General features: G+C 50.0%; 1 protein-coding gene across 1 annotated transcript; it reads right to left on the bottom strand.

Annotated features, from left to right (window-relative positions):
• Window positions 1–1375: 1375 nt before the first annotated feature.
• Window positions 1376–14738, bottom strand: LOC119339445 (mediator of RNA polymerase II transcription subunit 31-like). Its single transcript, XM_037611502.1, has 6 exons — window positions 14578–14738; window positions 14372–14475; window positions 13894–13990; window positions 13737–13815; window positions 2279–2556; window positions 1376–1726 (listed from the first exon to the last, which is right to left on the bottom strand). Exons 1-6 carry the CDS (start codon window positions 14634–14636, stop codon window positions 1717–1719), a joined length of 627 nt encoding a protein of 208 aa, XP_037467399.1. The 5' UTR covers window positions 14637–14738; the 3' UTR covers window positions 1376–1716.
• Window positions 14739–20594: the final 5856 nt, after the last annotated feature.

The following is a 20594-nucleotide window of genomic DNA, read 5'->3' as shown; positions in this document are numbered from 1 at the left end:
ACGTTCGACTACATCAACTGCGTTTCTTAATACTTCCGATTAGCGATCTACAAGGGTATGTAGATGCAATCTCTCCTCTCATAGATGTTCATCTCCTAGATTGATCTTGGTGAGCGTAGGAAATTTTTTGTTTCCCATGCAACGTTCCCCAACATTCCTAACCTTATCTCTTCTCCAATCTCTTCCCTCCACTCATTTCTTCCCTTTATTCTGCAACCGCTTGCATCAGTCATCTTCTACAAACCACGAACGTTGTTTGCTAGTAAGGGTGGACAACATTGAAGCTGCAAGCGGCACCACCATGCGCACCACAACTATGACTGGCGAGGAGCCTGGAACACAGGTGGCTGCCATCTGACGCGAACGGCCAGCTCGGCCGTGGCCGGCCATGGCGTCACCACCTTAAGCTCCTCCTGCTGCCAAAACCTTCTCCATCATGTCACGGTCTTTGTTTGCCAAATTTTTTTGCAACATTACCCTAGTTGCAGAAACTTTTTGGAACACGAGTCATGTTGCAAAAGGATTCTATCGATCTTTACATTTTCCGCAACAAGAGCTTCGTTGCAAGAAAAAGTGCAACAAGACCTCTGTTACAAAAAAAAAATACATAGCAAAGGTTTCTACAACAAGACCTTTGTTACGGAAGTTTCTACAACAAGATCTTTGTTGCGAAAATTCCTGCAACAAGACCTATGTTGCAAAAAATAAAAACGTATAGGCTCGGGTGATTGCAACAAGCTTGCTGTTGCAGAGGGTCTTCTGTAACACCAATCTTATTGCAAAGAAGCGGATGCTTACGCGGATATGTCGAACGGCCATTAATGTGTCGATTGAATGGTTAGCGAGACGGCGGATATTTTCTTTTTATCCGCCGACCGACGTGTAGCGTCGTAACGCCCGTGGGCTGGATAGCATCCCCCATATCGAAGATCTTTGTTATTTTCCTACTTATCATCATGCTTTAATTATCCATTCTTCGTCATGCTTTAATTATCTACCACTCCCTCCGTCGCATAATATAATACGTTTTTGCAAGCTATATTATGGGACGGAGGGAGTATTTCATTTCTTGTTTGCACGAGGTGGCAGAGACTGGAGACCGTGTGAATAATGTTTCCATTTTAGAAAAGACAAAAGTCCAATTTCAAAGTTTCAGAAAATCCTTAGAAGTTTCAGGCGTGAACATATATATGGTAGTAAAGTGAATTCGTCATTGTCAGACTCCGGATCATTGGGGCCATGAAAATATAGATTGAAACAAAAATGCAGCAAGGGAGGCCGCCTAATACTGGCGCTGCCGCTGACCGGGAACCGTACAGGCATGAGAAATGCAATGCAAGCCCTCCCATCACCAGGCACAAAGTGTGCAGCAAAATAATATGAACGAGCAATGGAGCGTTTCATGGAGCTCCTTATGCAAATGTTGCGGCTCCATCTAAGAATATGTGATAAGTGTTCGCTTTTACGGCTGCCACTGTTGGCACAAAGTTTCAGCAAGTAAAGATTCCATTCAACTACAACAAATGCCAGCATAAGATAAATGATAAAGTCAACCAAGGGCCAAGTGCGCATGCCACGTTGAGAACTCCAGCTGCTCCAAAGCAGGAGCTGCTTCGAACTTGTCTGCTACTTCAAAGGTCTACCAACAGGCAACAGGGAGGTGAGTTTCCACTTCTCTGGGATGCCATCAGCCGTTAAGTTGATCAATATGTTTCACTAGCCCATCCTGCAGCCAAGATACACAGTACAATCAGTCATTGTAAACCATTTTATTGAACATAATGCAACATACTCGCATGCTCAAACTATACATCACAAGAGGAAAAAGAAATAACCTGTCAAAACTCAAACTACCATGCACACATTTAAAACTGACTAACAAGCACACAGGCATAACAACACTACTGTGAAACTTGCATTTTTCATAAAATCTCGGATGATTCATGAGATGGACCAAGAAAAAAGGAACAAATAGAACAGATTCCTCCACAACTTCATTGCATGACTAATTCAGTTCTCCTAAGAAGCATCTTGAGAGCATCAATAATCTTTACTGAATCAGTGAAGAGGTACTTCATAATCTAGATTGGCAGAATGTCCATAACCCCATTCAAGTTGGATCACCCTCGAATATAACACCTGTTAACTATGGCACACAGGAACTTTAAGAAAAAAAACTGTATTACAACTAATAACTTCATAATGACACTGTATGGAGAACTAATATTAACTGCATAAGAGATGCTATTGATTGATTGCAAGATAGGGAGGTACATACTTTCTCTTTCTACCACCCATAACATTTCTCATCTCATTCTTTGGGTTGTTGGTGCCAGGAGTTCCTATAAACTGCATGGGGGGCATTGCAGAAGCACCAACAGCTGACATAGTTGGCAAAGACGATGGTGGTGCAGGAACAGGAGGAGGTGTCGGCACTGGTGCTGGTGCTGGGGCAGGTGCAGGAGTTAGTTCGGGAGGAGGACGCGGCAGGATGTGCTTCAGTCTATTGTTCCTGTAGTTTTTCCAGAAGAAATATTGCTGCCTATGAGCAACTTCCTGTCAAGAAATTTGCAGGTAAGAGTTAGTTGCATACAAATGATTCAATGTCCTAAATAAATAAACATTTCTTTTTCAAATACTAAGAAAAAATATTATGCGGATAAAACAGTGAACACTTAGAAGTGTGCATGAAGCTTAATATGCTTTCATAACATTTCACTGCTTTAACCAATTCCTCAGGAAATAAACATATTGTCGGTGTACAGAAGTAGGGGCTCTACTTCGCATCCCTTTACCTGTGCACGGGCCGTCAGAGCCGCACCTGCGGCCACACTTAGCAGGGCAGAGGAGGGAGGCCAAAGCCACAAGACGATCAAGCAACGCCAAGACAGAAACGCGAAGAGCGAGAGGGCGAGGTGGGCTCCCCTGGCAAGACCCTTGCCGGGGCGGCCTCCGCAGCCCCGGCAAGAGCCTTGCCGGGGCAACCTGCCCAACACCAACGGAGCACGCCACCCTTGAGCCCGAGGTTTCCAACACCATCAACCACATTGGAACCAAGGCTCGGGAGGCACCTCCATGGTGGCATACAGATCTTTGTGAAGATCATTAACACACGCGATATCAGATGAGGACCGGAAGACGAGACCTCCGGCAACATCCTTGCCGGGGACGACCGCGGTGCCACGGCAAGACCTTTGCCGAAGACAACAGCAGAGCCGCGGCCAGGCCCGCACGCACCGAGACCCCACCGCCGTTCCCATACAGCTGCTAGCCCAGCCAGCCAGGCGAGCACCTGCATGGCGACGCGCGGTCCCAAGGCCAACTCAGGAAGCACCTGCGTGGTGGCATGCAGATCTTCGTGAAGACGCAGCCACCACGCCACCTCAGTAGCCTGTCAGCCTACATGGCGCCGCTCGCCTCGCTGGCCTGGACGCGTGTCGAAGCAAGGCGAGGTGGCAATAAAGCAAGGGGACACCTCAGGGGTGCATTTAATGCGTCTTGTCCCGTAATGACAAGCGATAAGCTTGTACACTGTACCCTTTCCACCTCCTGTGTGCCACTGTGGCGCCTCCTTCGACTATAAAAGGAGGCCCGAGGCGTACTGGAGGGGATTCGGCTCTTTGAGGAAGCCACGCTCGATAGCTAGCTCAAGAACATTCATATACACACTAAAGCAGGACTAGGGTATTACGCGATCTCCGCGGCCCGAACCTGGGTAAACGACCTTTGTGCTGGCTCTTAGACTTGCTCTTCTCACAACCCCGCGCCCGCCGACCACAGTAGGGATCCCGTTGATCCCATAGGTATCGTTTCCACCGACATCTTTGGCACGCCAGGTAGGGGGCGCAGCTGTGAAAATCTGGTCTAGCAGCCAGTTTAGCAGCTCTTTATCGCCATGGCTCCCAAGAGGAAGACGACCACGGCGATCGGTTCATCTGGGGCCGGACTACCCGTACCGGTGCGGGCGAGTAGCGGGCCGGTCACGAACAGAACCCGGGGCGCAACCCGCGAACACCCACATCGCCCTGGCAGCCCAGGCCTGGCGAGCGGCGTCGTTCGTGCGCAGGACGACGGGCCGCACGTTGCAAATTCCAAAGACGGAGCTGGGGCCCCCGCAGGCGGCGCGGGGCCCTCCCAGGGCGTCGCCATGCCGCCTAACGGTGGCGCGACGGCCTTCAAGACACCTACGCCGGCGCCCGCGGCGCACTCTTTCCAAGTTGTGCGCGATGAGCAGCGTCACCACGCTGGTGACCCTGGGCGCCGCCGTGGGAAGAGTCCCGCGCGTCCTTCGCGGGACGAGGGAGGCCAGCATGCACGCCGAGGTGCTGGCAAAAATGGCGGACAGCCGCAAGGCCGTGATAGAGCTCCTTCTAACATAGAAGTCGGAGCGCATCACGATCCACACAACTTTCGCCGCCGCCCACACCGGCAGAAGCTCTGGCGCGCGCGCAACTGCTCCTCGACTTTTCTCCTGCTGCGGAGAGGCTCGACGAGTGGAGAGCCACCGTCCGGAGCCTCGTTGGCATCGCCAACAAAGATGAGCCGCGACCAGCGGGGCCCGTAGGCCACCGCTCCGTCGAGCCACCGCATGCCAGCGGTGGAAGGGCCGGGGGTGATGCAGCCACGGTGCACTCTCCTCCCCCACGCCAGCTACCGCGGGTGTCGATCCGTCGTGACGACGTTTGTGATAATATTTCCATAGCATCGTCCGATCCACGGACCCACCGCGATCAGCGTCAAGTTCTTCGGGAGCGAGCCCTTGAAGACGCTCGAACCACCATCGAGCGCCGGCGTGATGCGCGCCACCAGTCAGATAGGCGGGCAGGGCCCACTATGGACCACCCAGCACCGGGAGGCTACGGTGGCCTACCTTACGAGGTGGGTTGCCCAGCCTTTACCCGTGAGCTGCGGCAGTTCCAGTGGCCCTCCCACCGCACATTCAAGCCCGACGTTGGCGAGAAGTACAACGGCAAGACTCACCCGTCGGAGTTCCTCAGCATCTACACCATCGCGATGCAAGCTGCTGGAGCCCGCGACGACAAGGTGCTTGCCAATTACTTCCCGTTGGCGCTTAAGCCCAATGTCATGTCATGGTTGATGCACTTGCCGGTGGATTCCATTTCTTCGTGGTCGGATTTGTGTCTTGAGTTTGTTGGCGCCTTCACGGGAGGCCATCAAGCTCATGGCCAGGCAAGCGATCTACATATCATCCCCCAGAAGGAAGGTGAAAACCTGCGCAAGTACATCCAGAGGTTCAGCCGGGTGCAGTACAACATCCCAGACATTCATCTCGCCGCTGTGATCAGCGCATTCCATCAGAATGTGCGTAACCGCAAGATGCGTGAAGAGCTGGCGATGAACAAGGTCAAAGATGTGGCCGAACTTTATGTTCTGGCCGATAGGTGCGCTCTGGCTGAAGAGGGAAGGAAGTACCCCGGCGAAGATGCCGGTGCGGAAACCGACTCCACAGATGACGACACCGCCGCCCCGACGAAGAAGGGTCGGCGCCGCAACAGAAAGCGCAAGGGCAAGGTTGTGCTTGCCTCGAGGGATCCGACGACACCGGCGCTACCAAGAAGGTCAAGGCGAGCGACCCCGGCAAGGAAGTTGCCGGGTGTGCCACTTGCCGGGCCTTGGCGGTTGCCGACAAGCCAGGAAGCTCCGACAAGCAGTATTGCAAGATCCACCGCACCAAGGGCCACAACCTCCAAAACTGCCGACAAGTTGAGCTGCTTCCCGAGAAGCAAAAGGCTGAGTATGAGAGGCGGGACGAGGAGAAAGGCCAGGACGGTGCTGAAGGATCCGGCAAGAAGCGTGGCGGCCAAGGAGGCCGCCGCGGCAAGGATAACCAGCAAGAGAGGCCCGCCCGGGGCCGCGACAAGAAGCAAGAAGACGATGATCATGACGAGGACGACGAGTCCGGCGACCACGAGTTCCAGAAGGCTACATAGGCCATGTCCGTCGACAGTGGCGCCTCGCTGCACACCTCTCACCGCCAGCTCAAGCAGTGGGCGCGTGAGATCACAACGGTGGAGCCATCGCTCGACGTGCGGAAGCCAATGAAGTGGTCCAGCACGCCCATCATCTTTGACACCGAGGACCACCCTGATCGCACTACTGCGGTCGGGTGCTTGCCGTTGTTGGTCTCACCAACGATCCGCAACCTCAAGGTGACAAAGATGTTGGTTGATGGCGGGGCCGGTCTGAACTTGATCTCGCTTGTTGTGGTCAAAAGGCTGCAGATTCCTGATGGAGACCTTGAAGAGACGGGCACGTTTCAAGGAGTCAACCCGGGAAGGAGTGAGCCGAAGGGCAAGGTCACGCTGCCCGTAACGTTTGGAGGCGAGTTGAACTACAGGACAGAGAGGATTGTCTTCAATGTGGCCGAGTTCATGGCGGCGTCGCATTACGCCTACAACACGCTGAAGATGCCCGGGCCGATGAACATCATCACCGTCCCCTCCGACAAGAAGGATGCGTTGATCTGCTGACCAACTCTACCGGGAAGCAGTTGCAGCAGCTGCCACCAAGGCACTTGCTCCTGCCGCTGAAGCCCTGGGAGGGAAGAAGACCGGCGACGAGACCTCTCACACCCACTCCGGCAAGCGCACCTCTCCGGAGTGTTGTGCTCCCGTCGAGGACATGCCAGAGAGCTCCACCGGCAAGAGCAAGAAATCCAGAGCTGCACCACCAGAGACCAAGGTGTCCGTCAAGGAGGACGGCACGGGAGGGGCTTTCACCATAAGCTCCACCCTCGATAGCAAATAGGAAGGCGAGCTCGTCACTTTCCTGCGGGCTAATGTCGATGTGTTTGCATGGCAAGCATCCGACATTCCCGGCGTTCCCAGGGAGGTGATTGAGCACCATCTTGATGTCTGTCCTCGTGCGCGGCCCGTCAAGCAGAAGGTCAGGAAGCAAGCTCTGGAGAGGCAGGAGTTCATCACGGAAGAAATCAGAAAGCTAGAAGCAGCAGGCTTGGTGAGAGGGGTACTCCATCCGACGTGGTTGGCCAATCCGGTGGTAGTGCGCAAGGCAAACGGGAAGTGGAGGCTGTGTATTGATTACACAGATATCAACAAGGCTTGTCCAAAAGACCCTTTCCCGTTGCCGCACATCGACCAGATTGTTGACTCTACGACCGTGTGTGACCTGTTATCATTCCTCGACGCCTAGTCAGGATACCATCAGATTTTCATGACGAGAGAAGATGAAGAGAAGACAACATTCATCACCCCACGTGGTACGTACTGCTTTTTACGGATGCCTTTCGGGTTGAAGAGTGCTGGCTCGACCTTTGCAAGAGCAGTCCAAATTGGTTTTGAACCTCAGCTACATAGAAATATGGAAGCTTATATGGATGACATAGTTGTCAAAACCAAGGACAAGGCAACACTTGTGCAAGATCTGGAAGAAACGTTTGCAAACCTGCACAAGATCAACCTCAAGTTGAACCCTGAGAAGTGTGTCTTTGGTGTCCCGTCCGGCAAGCTTCTCGGGTTCTTTGTGTCGCAGCGTGGGATTGAGGCGAACCCGAACAAGATTAAGGCCATTGAGCAGATTGAGGCACCTAAGCGGATCAAGGATGTGCGTCAGCTCACTGGCTGCGTCGCCGCCATGAGCAGATTCATCTTCAAGTCCGCTGAGCGTGCCCTTCCCTTTTTCAAAATCTTGAAAAAGGCGGGCCCAATGGAGTGGACCCCGGAGGCCGAGGCAGCGCTGCAGGATTTAAAGAGGTACCTCTCCTCCACACCAATACTGGTTGCGTCTAAGCCACAAGAGCCGTTGCTGCTGTATCTAGCGGCGACGAATCAAGTGGTTAGCGCCGCACTGGTGGCGCAGAGGGAGGTCGACGAAGGGGCAACGACAACGGCAGAGTTGACGGATGGCGAGCCAAAACTCCCCCCGGCGGGGCCTGGTCTCGGCAAGGCTAGGGCCCCCGGCAAGGTCTAACACTAGCGCGACGGGGCCCACGCAACCAGGTGAAGTGGTGCAGAAGAAGAAGATGATGCAGCACCCAGTTTACTTCGTCAGCTCCCTCTTGCAGGGGGCTAGGTCAAGGTACTCCGGTGTGCAGAAATTGCTCTTCGGCCTCCTTATGGCCTCGAGGAAGCTGCGTCATTACTTGCAATCGCACGAGATCACCGTCGTCACCCGCCTCCTGTTGCAACAGATACTGCATAACCCAGATGCAACGGGGAGGATTGTGGAATGGGCCTTGGAGCTGTTGAGTTTTGGTTTAAAGTTCGAGAGCACCTCGACGATCCAAAGTAGAGTCTTGGCGGAAATCATTGCAGAATGGACCTCGACGCCCGACGAAGAGATCCAGGAGACCACTCTCCCCGACAAGGAAACAAGTCGCAACTGGGTTATGTACTTTGACGGGGCTTTTCCGCTACAAGGCGCCGGTGCTGGCGTGCTGCTCGTCGCACCCACCGGAGAGTACCTCAAGTACGTGATCCAGATGCACTTTCCCAGGGAGATGTCGACGAACAACACTGCTGAATACGAGGGATTGCTTGCCGGTCTCAGGATCGCGGCAGACCTCGGGGTCAAGAAGCTCATCGTCAGGGGTGATTCGCAGCTTGTCGTCAGGCAGGTCAACAAGGATTGTCAAAGCCCGTTGATGGAAGCCTACGTGGATGAGATGAGGAAACTGGAGGAGCGCTTTGACAGTATACAGGCGGAGCATGTCCCCCGAGTGGAGAACGATGTCGCCGACTACCTGTCGAAGCGCGCTGCCCTCAAGCTACCTGTGGAACCAGGTACTTTTGTGCTTCGGCTAACTCAACCATCCGTTGAACCATCAACAGTGCAGAACAAGCGGAGGAAATCAGGCCCCGGCAAGTACTTCCCCACCAAGCTCCCTGGGGCCGCTGGCGAAGATGTTCCCGTGGACACCGAGCCTGCCATGGGGCAACCGACTCCGGCAGGGCACCAAGCCCTGGTCGTAGAGGCAACCGTTCCCACGGCGGAGGAGATGCCTTTGGTCCTTGCCGTCGAGCCTCAGGCTCCAGCATGGGCACAACATACCGTCTGATTCCTCCAAACAGGGGAGCTTCCTGAGGAGCAGGAAGAAGCGGAGAAAGTAGCCCGTCGATCTGCCCTGTACCAGTTCGTTGACAACGTTCTATACAAAAAAAGACCAAACGGAGTGAAATTAAAGTGCATTCCCCGGAAGGAAGGACTGGAGCTGTTGGCGGAGATACATGGAGGCATATGTGGCTCCCACATAGGGTCGAGGACCCTTACCGGCAAGGCTTTCCGGCAAGGTTTCTTCTGGCTCACTGCCCTCCAGGATGCGACAGCACTAGTAACCAAGCGTGAAGCGTGCCAGTTTCATTCAAAGAAGTTTCAGCAGCCAGCTCAAGCCCTTCAAACAATCCCTCTCTCCTGGCCATTCTCGGTCTGGGGGCTCGACATACTGAGCCCCTTCCCCCGCGCCGTCGGGGGCTTTGAGTACTTGTACGTTGCGATCGACAAGTTCACAAAGTGGCCGGAGGTGGAAGTAGTGAAGAAGGTGACAGCGCAGTCAGCCGTCAAATTCTTCAAGGGGCTAGTTTGCCGCTTTGGTGTGCCAAACAAAGTCATCACCGACAATGACACGCAGTTCTTAAGCCACACCTTCATGCAATACATTGGGGACCTCGGCACTGTTTCGCTTCCGTGGCACACCCACGGAGCAACGGCCAAGCGGAGAGGGCGAATGATGAAGTACTGCAAGGCCTGAGGACAAAGACTTTTGACAGGCTGCACAAGAGCGGAAGGCGCTGGATTGATAAGTTGCCGGCGGTTCTTTGGTCGATCAAAACGACGCCAAATCGAGCCACCGGCCAGACGCCCTTTGCCCTGGTATACGGGGCAGAAGCAGTTTTCCCCACGGAACTCATATACGGGTCACCTCGAGTGCTCGCTTATGATGAGCTTGAGCAAGAGCGATTGCGGCAAGATGACGTGACGCTCCTCGAGGAAGATCGTCTTCGGGCGGCTGAGAGAGCAGCACGCTACCAGCAAGCCTTGCGCCGCTAACATAGCCGCAAGGTTCATGCCAGAAGTTTTGAGGAAGGCGACCTTGTTCTTCGACGCGTTCAATCGGCCAAGAATTCCAACAAGTTGACGCCGAAGTGGGAAGGCCCTTATTGGGTAATACGAGTCACCAGGCCCGACGCAGTCCGCCTGGAGACCGAAGATGCCATTCCGGTGAGCAACTCCTGGAACATCGAGCATCTTCGCAAGTTTTACCCATAAGGCGCGGTTGTCGGGCCCCCCGGCAAGCCACCTTTTGTACAAGCCTTGCCGGCAAGGCATGTAACCCTCTGTACAAAGCCAGACGCAGACCCTGAGCATAAATAAACGAAGCGATGGCGCCCTAAGTCATAGCATGCATGCTAGATTGAGTCTCTCCCTCGGTTAGGGTTGATAGTGCTTAGCGGTGACTAACCCCTAGCATAGAGGTCGAGTCTGCGTCTCTCTGTTCCTTTCCGTCCTCTTTGGTTCGCAGGGCACATGGGCATTTCTGCTGAGCTATATGGAAGAAAGAGAACGAGCCGGCGCCCCGGCCCCGGCAAGCCAAGGTTGCCGGGGGCTGAACACAAGGGTCCACCCACGGCAAGCCAAGGTTGCCAGGGGCTGCAGATTCAGATAAGTTTCCTATCCCCTGTTATGCATTTCCGTATAGAATTGGGACGTATGAAACCTCGTTTTATTCCAAGGCTGCCGTGCTCCCTTCTTCCTGCTGCCCGAGAGCTTTTTCTTGGTCCGGAATTTGGTTGTAGCCGCGGCGGCAAGGAAGCATGCGTAGGGCCTAACTCTACTTTGCCCCCGCCTCCGCCAAGAGCGTGAGTGCGGTCGAATAAAGTAAGGGAGCGGCAAGGCCTGTTGCCGGGCGACAATGTTTATGTTAAAAATAACAAGGATTCGTTCCTTGGTATGGGTTTCGCTCACACACAAAGGACCCGACAAGCACCCTTTTTCATTAATACGCCCCATACAGGTACAGTTCGTACGGAATGTAAACATGAGCAAGGGGATTACAAGTTTTAAATTTAACTAAGGCCCGTAGGCTTACAAACTAAAAAGAGATAAGGTGCCCGTAATCCCTTTCTTGTCCCTCTCCTCAGGAAACGGAACAAGGCAAGAGGGCAGAAGGAGCGCCTAGGCGAGGTACGAGCAGCAGAAGGCGCCAAGAGAACATGTCGGCGGCCGCCTAGGGGAGGGCTGGTGATGATGGTGCCGGGAGAAGAGCTGGAAGATGAGGCAACGGTCCGTCAATACGCTACGAAGGCGTCGGTGCCATCGTACTTTGACTGACGGCCCGCCACCCGCCTTCTTCGCCTTCTCCGGCCTTCCCAAGCCAGTCGCCCAAGGAGGCGATCCCGAGAAGTTCAAGGAGCCGGTCCCACTGGGAGAAGGGGCCCGATGCAGATGCTGCTGTTGCCGGCACCGCCCGGGAGGGCGGGTCCGACGCCTAGTCAGACCCGTCATCCTCCCGCCTGCTACCCTCGTCGTCGCTGCCGCTGTCCTCCTCGTCACTCTCGCTCGAGGAAGAGTCTTCGTCATCAGAGGAGCTCTCCACGCAGCACTTTAGGCGAGTCCTGAAGTCTCTAAAGACCTTGACGGAGAGGAGGCTGTTTTCCATTAGTTTGAAATAGAGAACGAGCCCCGCCGTCAGACTGTGGATGCGAGCGGAAGTCTTCCATCCGCGACGAAGATGCATGACATGAGGGGTTGGGAAGTCAACGTCGGCCCATGTGCCGCTATTCCCGCAGCCCCTCATATGCAGTCTCAGAGCCTGTGGCGGATCGAGCTCCATCTCCCGAGCAAATGGAGCAGGGAGACGAAGACGACGACGCACCGCGGCGCAGCCTGATGAAGAATTCGCGAGGCTGGTCCCCGACGTGGCCCTCCATTGGGGAAGTGACTGCTGGCGGAGGCGAAGCCGATGCGCCGCCCCGTCCTCCTCTTCCCCGAGCGCCACGGCAACCTCGGCCTTGCCCCCTCCCCCTTCCCTTCGTGGCCGGCTCTGTCGCCACGAGCTCTTGGGGAGGAGGGGCGCGTTGTCGAGCGGAGACCCTCGCCGCCACCGTTGAAGCATCAGCACGCCCTCTCGCCATAACATAAGGGAGGAAGAAGCAAAGATGGGAGGAAGCGGATGGCAAAAGATTGAGGGGTGTCGTCCCTCCCATTCCCCTCCTTATAAAGGGGCAGGGTCAGGGCTCAGCCGCCTCTCTCAGCCAATCCAGCTCATTAAGGTGGCAGCAGGCAAGGCCGTCGACCGCCCTTCTCGCCCAATCAAAGGCGCGTGGGTATCGACCCACGCGCGCGCGCCTTCCCATATCCCGTGCGCCTGTCACCTGCCCCGCGCCGTGCATGCGGCGTACGTGGCGCAAGGGGCGGGCGTAGTGGGAAACATGGAACGACGGTTCCAAGGCGGAGAAAGTAAATGAGCAGCGGCCCTGCGGTCTTAAAGGGACACGCAAGCCGCCTCTTCACTATTCACCACAGGATGACGCAAGCACGCTTCGGTCACCCCACGCACGACCCCCACGTCACGCATTCAACGCGAGTCATGGGGAAGCACAGCGGACGAAAGAGTCACCGCGGTAAAGATCGGCCCCGCCTGCCCGCGCACCGTTCTGGGCCTAGCCCAACAACGCGTTGCACTTATGTGTGGCCCAGGCCTGGGGGCTCCTGTCGGTGTACAGAATTAGGGGCTCTACTTCGCACCCCTTTACCTGTGCACGGGCCGTCAGAGCCGCACATGCGGCCACACTTAGTAGGGCAGAGGAGGGAGGCCAAAGCCACAAGACGATCAAGCAACGCCAAGACAGAAACGCGAAGAGCGAGAGGGCGAGGTGGGCTCCCCCGGCAAGACCCTTGCCGGGGCGGCCTCCGCAGCCCCGGCAAGAGCCTTGCTGGGGCAACCTGCCCAACACCAACGGAGCGCGCCACCCTTGAGCCCGAGGTTTCCAACACCATCAACCACATTGGAACCAAGGGTCGGGAGGCGCCTCCATGGTGGCATACAGATCTTTGTGAAGATCATTAACACACACGATATCAGATGAGGACCGGAAGACGAGACCTCCGGCAACATCCTTGCCGGGGACGACCGCGGTGCCACGGCAAGACCCTTGCCGAAGACAAGAGACGCGGCCAGGCCCGCACGCACCAAGACCCCACCGCCATTCCCATACAGCTGCCAGCCCAGCCAGCCAGACGAGCACCTGCGTAGCGACGCGCGGTCCCGAGGCCAACTCAACAAGCACCTGCGTGGTGGCATGCAGATCTTCATGAAGACGCAGCCACCGCGCCACCTCAGCAGCCTGTCAGCCTACATGGCGCCGCCCGCCTCGCTGGCCTGAACACGTGTTAAAGCAAGGGGACACCTCAGGGGCGCATTTAATGCGTCTTGTCCCGTAATGACAAGCGATAAGCTTGTACACTGTACCCTTTCCACCTCCTGTGTGCCACTCTGGCGCCTCTTTCCACCTCCCGTTGATCCCATAGGTGTCGTTCCCACCGACACATATCCACTCAATATATTTGTAAGCGCATTCATAGCAACATTTTATCATTTCCAAGATCCTTTATGTCCACAACCAATCAACCGTAGAAGTAATAATCTCCAAATAGACAATTCCAAAGAAACGGTTTGAAAAGAAAGAAGAAGCTTGTAAACAGTTAAGGGTGAGAATGGTGCTTGAGTGCAATTCTAGCCAAATGGGGACAAAGGTCACCTTGTTTGCTGGATGTGCCATTGCGTTTCGGAAATTTGCATTTTGGAGAAGCTCAAGAAAGAAAAGGCAGTGCGGATACCTTTACCATAACAGTACAACCATATTAGTTTGTCTGTGAGCAAACTATTTGCGCAATCAAAAGTATAAGGTGACTCACATTATGTATTTGATGTACTCCGGACGCTGCCAATACTTGAGGTACTTGAGATACCCGATGAACGCCTCATCCTCAAAGTACCGATTCTGCGCTAGATCTGCTTGAACAAAACAAATACTATAAACGCCATCTCCCAAGCAGAATCATGTTTAATACTCGCACAAAATATTGACCCCGAATACATCGGTAGCACAGGAAGCAACAAAGCATAAGCAATACATAATTCAATCTCTCTTGCCTTATCACACTATGCGGTCTTACCAAATCATATCATGTGAATTTGTTACTCCAGAGGCCAGTCACTGACTAACACAATCATCAACAAGAAAAATTCTCTTTGATTAGCTAGCTACTCGCTCTCGCAGCAGGACTCAACCCACAAATAGGCCATGATGAAACTCAATTGCGCTGTGGTACCCAATAAGCTAATCTCTAACCAACCAGTTTGAAACAGAGGCTGTGAGGAGAGTTACTGTACAGTTGATGTAGATGGGGTTGGCGAGGCACTGGATGAACTCCAGCTCCAGTAGGAACCGCTGCCTCCCGTCGTCAGGATCCTTGTACGGCGGCTGCTTCGCGCCCCTGCAACCGACACGACGCCCCGATCAGGGAGGTATGTGAGCGCTTCCACGTGACCTAAACACGGAGATGAGAGCAGGGCAAACAGGGGAGGCGCCCACTGACGTTGTAGGCGGTGGCGGTGGCGGTAGCGCTGGAGGCGTATCCTCCTCCATGGCATCCATGCTCCCCGCGGGCCCCCGACGGCGCCGGCGAGATGGGTAGGGCGACGGCGAGGACGACTGACCGATGAGGAGACTGTTTTTCCTAGTTTTTTTTAGGGAGGCGGTATTCTTTTCTGAGGGAGCGAGGGAGCGTCCTGTGACTTGTATATGGGCTTTTGGGGGCCTGTGCCGGTTACCTCTTCGCCGGTCCGTGCAGGGTCTTATTGGGCTGGACGTCTGACATTGATTTTGTATGCAAAAATGCTAGACTTACGCAAGTCTGTTACGTATCCTATGTAATCTTCCTTTTCCGGGTGGGCCCCAGCCTCTACTAATGTCTAATTAAAAGCTGTCAACTCATTTCATTCATAAGATACGTAAAAAACTCTTTGTAGATGTAGCATTGCTCTTTTGTATGGCCGCTTTCGGCGTCAAATCCTTCTATTTGGCGGCTGAGGACAAATGGTACAGGGTGCAGCGTTTTTTGGGCCCAGGTTTTCTGTTGCTTTTTGCTTCACCAGTTTGTTCGGTTTAAATAGTTTCTTATGTATATTTTTAAAAAAAATTCACTTTTCTTTTACATTTTTCCTATTTTTGAGTTTTCCTTTTTATTGTTTCATTTTATTTTATTTTTCCCTTGTTTACTCTTTTCTTTTCCCTTCTTTTTTTTGTTTATTTATTCTTTTATTTTAAATGACAAATTTTTTTTATTTTTCATGAATTTTTTTGAATTCATGAAGTTTTATTCAAATTTGCAAACAATTTTTAAAATCTGAACATTTTTAATGCTTGATTTTTTTTTTCAAATTTGCAAACTTATTTCAAATTGACAAACTATTTTTCCCAAATCTATGAACATTTTTTATCCGGGAATTTGTGAACTTTTTTTGAATAGTTTCGTGAACTTTTTTCAAGTTCGCAGTCTTTTTTCAAATCTAGGAACTTTTCTTCGAATCCGTGAAATCTCCAAAGATTTTTCAAGTTCGTGAATACTTTTGAAATCCACAAGTTTTTTCAAGTTCATGTTTCTTTTCAAATCCGTAAACATTTTTCAAATTTATGAATACTTTTCAAATCTATTTTTAAACCATATTTTTAATAAATTTGTGGATTTTGAACTTTTCTCAAATATCAAACTTTTTTAAATTCACGATCTTTTTAAATTTATAACTTTTATTATTTTTTAATATATTTTTTAATCTATAAAACCCGGATTTTGTTTCTCTTAAGCATTAGTTTTCTTTCTTTTCAGAACTATGTTGTTGGAGCGAGCGGTCACTAGCGAGCGAAGCTAATGGATCGTGGTCCATTTTGCAGTCCCGTGAGCGCCAGCATGCGATCCCGACACTAAAGGTGTTGTAGAGGCGCCCTCCTTTCCATCCCCCAACCCCCCTAAAAAAGGATTATGTATGGGCTTCAAAATTTCTCCTAACTCAAAGTACTAGAATCAAATGTGCTAAAAAACTAGAATCAAAGTCTTCTGAGTCCAGTCTCCACACATGATTCTATCATCCGTTACATTGCGAGCTAGAGGACCCCAAGAATTTGGCACCACCAAGACCGATTGTGGCTCCTCTTCCACACAATGCCCAATTCTGGAATCTTCCCCCTTCCGGTTTGGTGAAAATCAACATGGATGTGTTGTATCACAGTATAGGGACCAGTGGAGTCGTCGCCACCTTTTGTTGCGATGAGCAAGGTTTGTACTTAGGGGCTTCATCCCTTGTCTTGTTAGGAGTGGCCGACCCTGCGACTTTGGAGGCGTTAGCTTGTCGGGAGGATCTTGCGCTGGCTAGAGACTTACACATCCAACGCCTTCACATCGCTCCGGATTGCTAAAAATTGGTCAATGACATTGCTACAAAGAACGGAGGGAGATATGAAGCAAGCACCAGAGAGATAGAAATTCATTGATCCTCTTTTATCACATGTAAGTTCATCTATGAATTTAGGAGCTCAAATTGCGAAGCTCGCAATCAAGCTAGGTAAGCACTACATTGGATCAAGGGAGACACTCTTGGCTCATCCAACCCTATTATTCGATTTGTATCACCAAATGGTTATTCACCAATAAAGCCTAGTCGATTGTGCTAAAAAAACTAGAATCATATATTCAAGAAAAAAGTTTTAGAATCAATCAGAGTGACTGAAGTACGGGATGTAGGCCCGGAATTCGGATCCTCTTGAAGATTTTGGGTCTTTGTTGTTGGAGAAGCGTGGAAACAAGGTTTTTTTAGTTGGCATGGGTTGTCCCCACAAAGACATTGTCTTCCTACCTTGAGCCTCGATGACAAAGTTGGGGTTCAATCACTAGTAGATCATCTTGAAGCGATCTCCAATGCCTCCACAAACTTTCAGAAGCAATTCTAGAGAGTGAATGTCGCAAGTAACTTTAACCTCGAGGAGTCACAAATCTCTAAAGGTACCTAGCTCAATGAAAACGCATATACGAGATTATGGCTTTGCTTGGTTGGATCGTGGATCTAACTCAAACATGTGTTCTCCTTCACTTAGATGGATGCTTAGGACTTTGGTGGAGAAGTGGAGAACTCTAGCAACACAAACATTTGGGATCCAGGGTTCGAATGCTTGAAGCCAAAAGGAGGGTTAGTAGTCCCTTCCAAAAAACTAGTAAGTCGTACGTTCTTTTGCACGTGAGAGCTCACATGATCAAAGCACGAACAAAGAACGATATTAATAGGTTCACGAAAATTCCAAGGCAGATGCATAAAGATGATATGCATATTTAGTTCCCTTATTTCATTCAAAAAATAAGTAAATTATAGCGACGAAATAATCTAAGATTGCATGGTATATACTACATAAAACTCAAATGAAATATATGTAACCATCATATTTTGTGTAGGAGGTGTCTTTTGTAAGTACCTCTTATTGATTTTTTTAGTAAGAAATAACATGAATACCTAATGTTGCATCAGAAAAATAGATGAAATTTATGAGGTACATTTATAGCCTTAAACACAAATAGCAGAGTATAAGGGCATCTCCAACACCTACCCCCAAACCTCGGGAACGTTCGGACTGAGTTGTTCGGATGCCGCAAGACATCCAACGGTGTCCCGCATTTGTCCGCGGACTAGTTCGGGTGTCTATTTTCCCACAATCTGGAAGCAAACCAATGGGCTTTGCGGTAGTCCAACCGCCACATAGGACTCAAACACTCCCAGCCCACCGAAAACTGAGATGGAGCACAAACATTTGGAGTTGGTCGCACTGTTTCCGCGGCAAAACCCCCTCTTTCTCAACCCTCTCCGCTATCATCATGTCTCTCTTCGCTATTTTGCATCATGATTTTCTACTGTTATTTACAATGTTTTGAGTTAATATTTCACTTCATAATGCAATTCTAATGCCTTTTTCTCTCTTATCATGCAAGATTTATATGAAGAGGGAAATTGTGAGCAGTTGGAATTCTAGACCTGAAAAGAGCTACAACAAAGATAGCTATTCTCCGCAGCTCCAAATGATCTGAAAATTTACGGGGATTTATTTTTGGAATTAATAAAAATACTAGGCACGCCCGTGAGCTTGTGGGCCCACTAGCAGTCCTCTGTGGCCCTCCTTCTCCTATATGGTGTCATTTTCCCTACAAAAAATCAAAAGAACTTTTTCGGGACAAAGTGTCGCCATCTCGAGGTGGAACTGGGCAGTAGCACTTTTCCTCTCCAGCGAAGCGATTCCGCCGGGGATACTTCCCTCCGGGAGAGGGAAATCCAAGCCATCGACATCACTAAAGTTCCTCTCATCGTGGGAGGACTGATCTTCAACATCTTCACCATCATGAACTCATCTCAAACCCTAGTTCATCTCTTGTATTCAATCTTTGTCTCAAAACCTCAGATTGGTACCTGTGGCTCACTAATAGTGCTGATTACGTCTTATAGTTGATGTTTATTTGGTTGAAGATTATATATTCAGATCCTTAATCATATACTATACTCCTCTGATCTTGAACATGAATATTATTCGTGAGTAGTTTCGTTTGTTCTTGAGGACATGAGAGAAGTCTTGTTATAAGTAATCATGTGAAGTTGGTATTCGTTCAATATTTTGATGATGTGTATGTCGTTCTTCCTCTAGTGGTGTTGTGTGAACGTCGACGACATGAAACTTCACCATGTTTGGGCCTAGGGGAAGGCATTGGGAGTAATAAGTATATGATGGTTTGCGAGAGTGATAGAAGCTTAAACCTTACTTTATGCATTATTTCGTAAGGGGTTGATTTGGATCCATATATTTCATGCTATGGTTAGATTTATCTTAATTCTTCTTTCGTAGTTGCGGATGCTTGTGAGAGTGGGTAATCATAAGAGGGTTTCTTGTTCAAGTAAGAACAACAACCTAGCACCAGTCCACCCACATATCAAATTATCAAAGTAGTGTACACGAATAAACTAAAACATGATGAAAGTTAACTAGACAATATTCCCATGTGTCCTCGAGAATGCTTTGCTCATTATAAGAAGTAATTTCGGCTTGTACTTTGCTACAAAAAGGATTGGAACACCTTGCCGGACTCTTGTTACTATTCTTACTTGTTACTTGTTACGAATTACCCTGCTACAAACTAATTGTTACTACTACCTACAGCACTTGCAGATAAAATCTTGCTGAAAACCACTTGTCATTTGCTTCTGCTCCTCGTTGGGTTCGACACTCTTACTTATCAAAAGGACTACGATTGATACCCTATACTTGTGGGTCATCAAGACTCTTTTTTGGTGCCATTGCCGGGGAGTGAAGCGCTTTTGGTAAGTGCAATTTGGTATGGAAACATTTTTTTTATGTGCTGAATTTTATCTTCACTTGTCATTATGGAAGATAATCCTTCGAGGGGCTTGTTCGGGGTCCTCGACCGGAAGTGGTAAGAGGTGCTCCTCAACCTACTGAACCTAATGAAAATATTTACTATGAAATTCCTTTGGGTATTATGGAGAATATGCTTGCTAATCCCTATATAGAGGTGGAACAACACATCTCGATATGACTTAATCTATATAGTTGAAATTTGTGGATTGTTTAAGCTTGCAGATTTATCAAGGGACGGAGTTAAGAAGAAAGTATTCCCTTTATCTTTGAGGGTAAAGGCATTATCTTGTTACAGGCTACTGGATGGCACCGGAACATGGGATTGGAACCGATTGAAGCTAGAATTCTATCAGAAATTTTATCATATGCACTTGGTTCATCATGATCAGAAAATTATATATAATTTTTATCCTCGTGAAGGAGAAAGCATCACTCAAGCTTGGGGGAGGATTAATACATGATTCACACATGCCCCAACCATGAGATATTGAGAGAAATGATTATGCAAAACTTTTATGGTCGGCTTTCTCATGAAGACAAAACAAGATTTGATACCTCTTTTGTTGGTTCCTTCATGAATAGGACTATTGAATTCAAATGGGATCTTATTGAAAGAATTAAACTCATCTCTGAAGATTGGGAAATAAAAAAAGGTAATGAGTCAGGTATAAATCTTGAATTCGATTGTGTTAAATCTTTTATAGAAACACATGTTTTTTATGGGCTTAGTGAAAAATATGGACTTGACTCTAAGATAGTAGCTACATTCTGTGAATCATTTGCTACTCATGTTGATCTCCCTAAGTAGAAGTGGTTTAAATTTCACCCTCCTATTGAAGAGATTTGTGAGTAACCGGTCATAGCTAAAATTGAAACAGTTACTTATACTGGAAATCCTGTTGTACCTTCTACTTATATTGAGAGCCCCCTTTTCCTGTTAGGATTAAGGAACATGCTAAGGCTACAATTGTGATTCATAAGTAATATTAGGAGACCTAAACAATCTTAACAAATTAAAGTGGACCCTAATATTGCAATGGTCAAGGATCTCTTAGTCGACAATATTGATGGTCATGTCATTTATTTCTATATAAGTAAGCAACCAGGAGTGCCAATCAAGTTAATACTGAACAAGATAAAATAGATAAG

Source organism: Triticum dicoccoides, chromosome 1B (genome assembly GCF_002162155.2).
Source record: "Triticum dicoccoides isolate Atlit2015 ecotype Zavitan chromosome 1B, WEW_v2.0, whole genome shotgun sequence".
In the NCBI taxonomy this organism is placed as follows: domain Eukaryota; kingdom Viridiplantae; phylum Streptophyta; class Magnoliopsida; order Poales; family Poaceae; genus Triticum; species Triticum dicoccoides.
The sequence above is the reverse complement of the archived record's forward strand: the minus strand, read 5'-3'. Positions and strand labels throughout refer to the sequence as shown.